General features: G+C 39.8%; 1 protein-coding gene across 1 annotated transcript in view; it reads right to left on the reverse strand.

The window, feature by feature from the left end:
• Positions 1-2001, reverse strand: part of PRKDC (protein kinase, DNA-activated, catalytic polypeptide) — a 131690-nt gene that overhangs the window by 90450 nt on the left and 39239 nt on the right. The window contains exon 29 of the mRNA XM_019542262.1: positions 1167-1266. Coding sequence (XP_019397807.1) covers positions 1167-1266 — 100 coding nt within the window. The remainder of the gene's footprint in view (positions 1-1166; positions 1267-2001) is intronic.

The raw sequence follows: 2001 nt of genomic DNA on the forward strand, positions 1-2001 counted from the left end.
GTCGTTTGACCCCAGTATTCTTTCCTGCCATGGCAGGGAGTCTGACTAGATGATCTGCTCAGGTCCCTTCCGACCCTAGAAACTACGAAACTATAGCTGGATAGGCCAAACCCACTTAACACTACGCACTTTTATACAGGTGTAAGCTGGACTTCTTACTGCCCTCAACTAATTTGATTTGTGATGACCATTTCAATTGCTATAACATCAAGATTCAGCTGCCTTTCCTCCCTTCAAATGCAAAAAATAAAAGCATAGAATACATCTTAAACAGTAAGCAGCATAACTCTTAATCCCACTAGTTAACTGATCTATGAGCATGTAACCCATCTACCTAACCACTGATGCCAACCTTCACACTCCACTTGCCCACTTCCTTAGGGGAAAAGGACATTTTCCAAGCCTCTTCAACAGTACTAAGAATTCTGCATTAATTTTTTCCTATGCTTCGTAAGACATTTATTTGTGCCTAAAAACGTCTGGGATAGTTCCCTCCAAGGTCTTTTAAATCATCTTCAAAATGGCCCCAAAGATTCCTGCAGGGTAAATTACGCTCTCTTCCCAGTACCTCCAGAGTTAGAGTGCTCTGTCTCTCCAGCCTGTTTTGCTCAAAAATCAGGGATAGACTTAGACTAATAAAACCTGATTAAGCATCATCACATTCAACTATTCTAATCAGACATTCAAGGGACAATTCACAAGTTTCTCATCAGGTATGTAGGCGATAGAGTTGTGGATCAGTAGAACTCACAAAGCTAAGTGTCTGCATGCATCTGCCAGCAGACAACCAACAATACAGGGAAGCCAGAACAAGTCCCCATCCATGCAGCTTCTCAACAGTTATGCCAGCAGGACATGCAGCACACCCTTGAGGGGGCATCAGTTGCTAAAGGGGCAGAAGATGTGGGCAGAAGCTCAGACTTGTCTACACAAGCTTTCTGGTCCCATTCCTGTGGCACTGGAAACCTGTTGCTCACAGAGGCAGCACTACTCTGCAAACAAAAATTACTCTGTCACCACCAAGGAACTCAGTGTGCTGTCAAGAGTTCTGCTACAAAACAATGTTGCATAATCTGGGCCAGAGCAACAAACCAACACCATTTTTTTAGTGTACTGTGAACTGAGGTGTAGCATCTGGCAACCTAAAAATTTCTCAGATTACTTACCGTGGTAACCGCCGTTTTTCTGCCTTGTTTAGGGAAGGTGCTTTGTGCTTAATTATGCGCTTCAGGTGGTCAATGGCATCACAGCACTGCTGAGTTGTACCTATTATAAAAGAGAAAATCCATCATTGAATCCAATCCTTATCTAATTAATGTATAAATATATACAAGAAGAATTCCACGTGTGGATGACATGCTTTAGCATAAACTCATCTTTAGCAAACTGTTTCCACTGTAAAAAAAACATATAATTTTGGGACTGTATCTACCACCTGTAGTAACTCCAACAAGAGGAGTTTGTTTTCCTTAGGGGACATTTCCTCAAAAAGCAGCCAATCCAAAATTTGTAACACTAAAACTTTTTATCATGTAATAATGGTTAAAATATAATGTTACTGACAAAGAATTAGCATTCAATACTGAGGAGGAAGTTGCAAATTTTTCATACAACTCTGCAATAAAGACTGTTGATGCGATAAAGATGGCAAGAGAAATATTTTTTGAGTTTCAAGTCTGTTGAATGACAGTATTCTATGCTCAAAATATACTGAATTTCATTTCTAAATAGTGTAGATATTGGTCCAGGACATCCACATCAGAACCATCCAGAGCATTAAATATTATTGTACAGTACTTGAAAACCCCAACTTTACCTGACAAACAGAAAAGCATCAGCTAAATTTATGGCATGTGAAGACTGCACAGAAATGCCAATAAACCAGAAAACCCAAATCACCAAGGAACACAGATAAAAGAAAAGAATTCATTCTTTGAGATGAGTAGCATCTTATTTTCCCTGCAATGGCAGATCTCTGGTTTAGTTTCCTGAGTGTATTTC

The sequence above is a fragment of the Crocodylus porosus genome, unplaced genomic scaffold, assembly GCF_001723895.1.
Source record: "Crocodylus porosus isolate Cpor-Errol unplaced genomic scaffold, CroPor_comp1, whole genome shotgun sequence".
NCBI classification, from domain to species: domain Eukaryota; kingdom Metazoa; phylum Chordata; order Crocodylia; family Crocodylidae; genus Crocodylus; species Crocodylus porosus.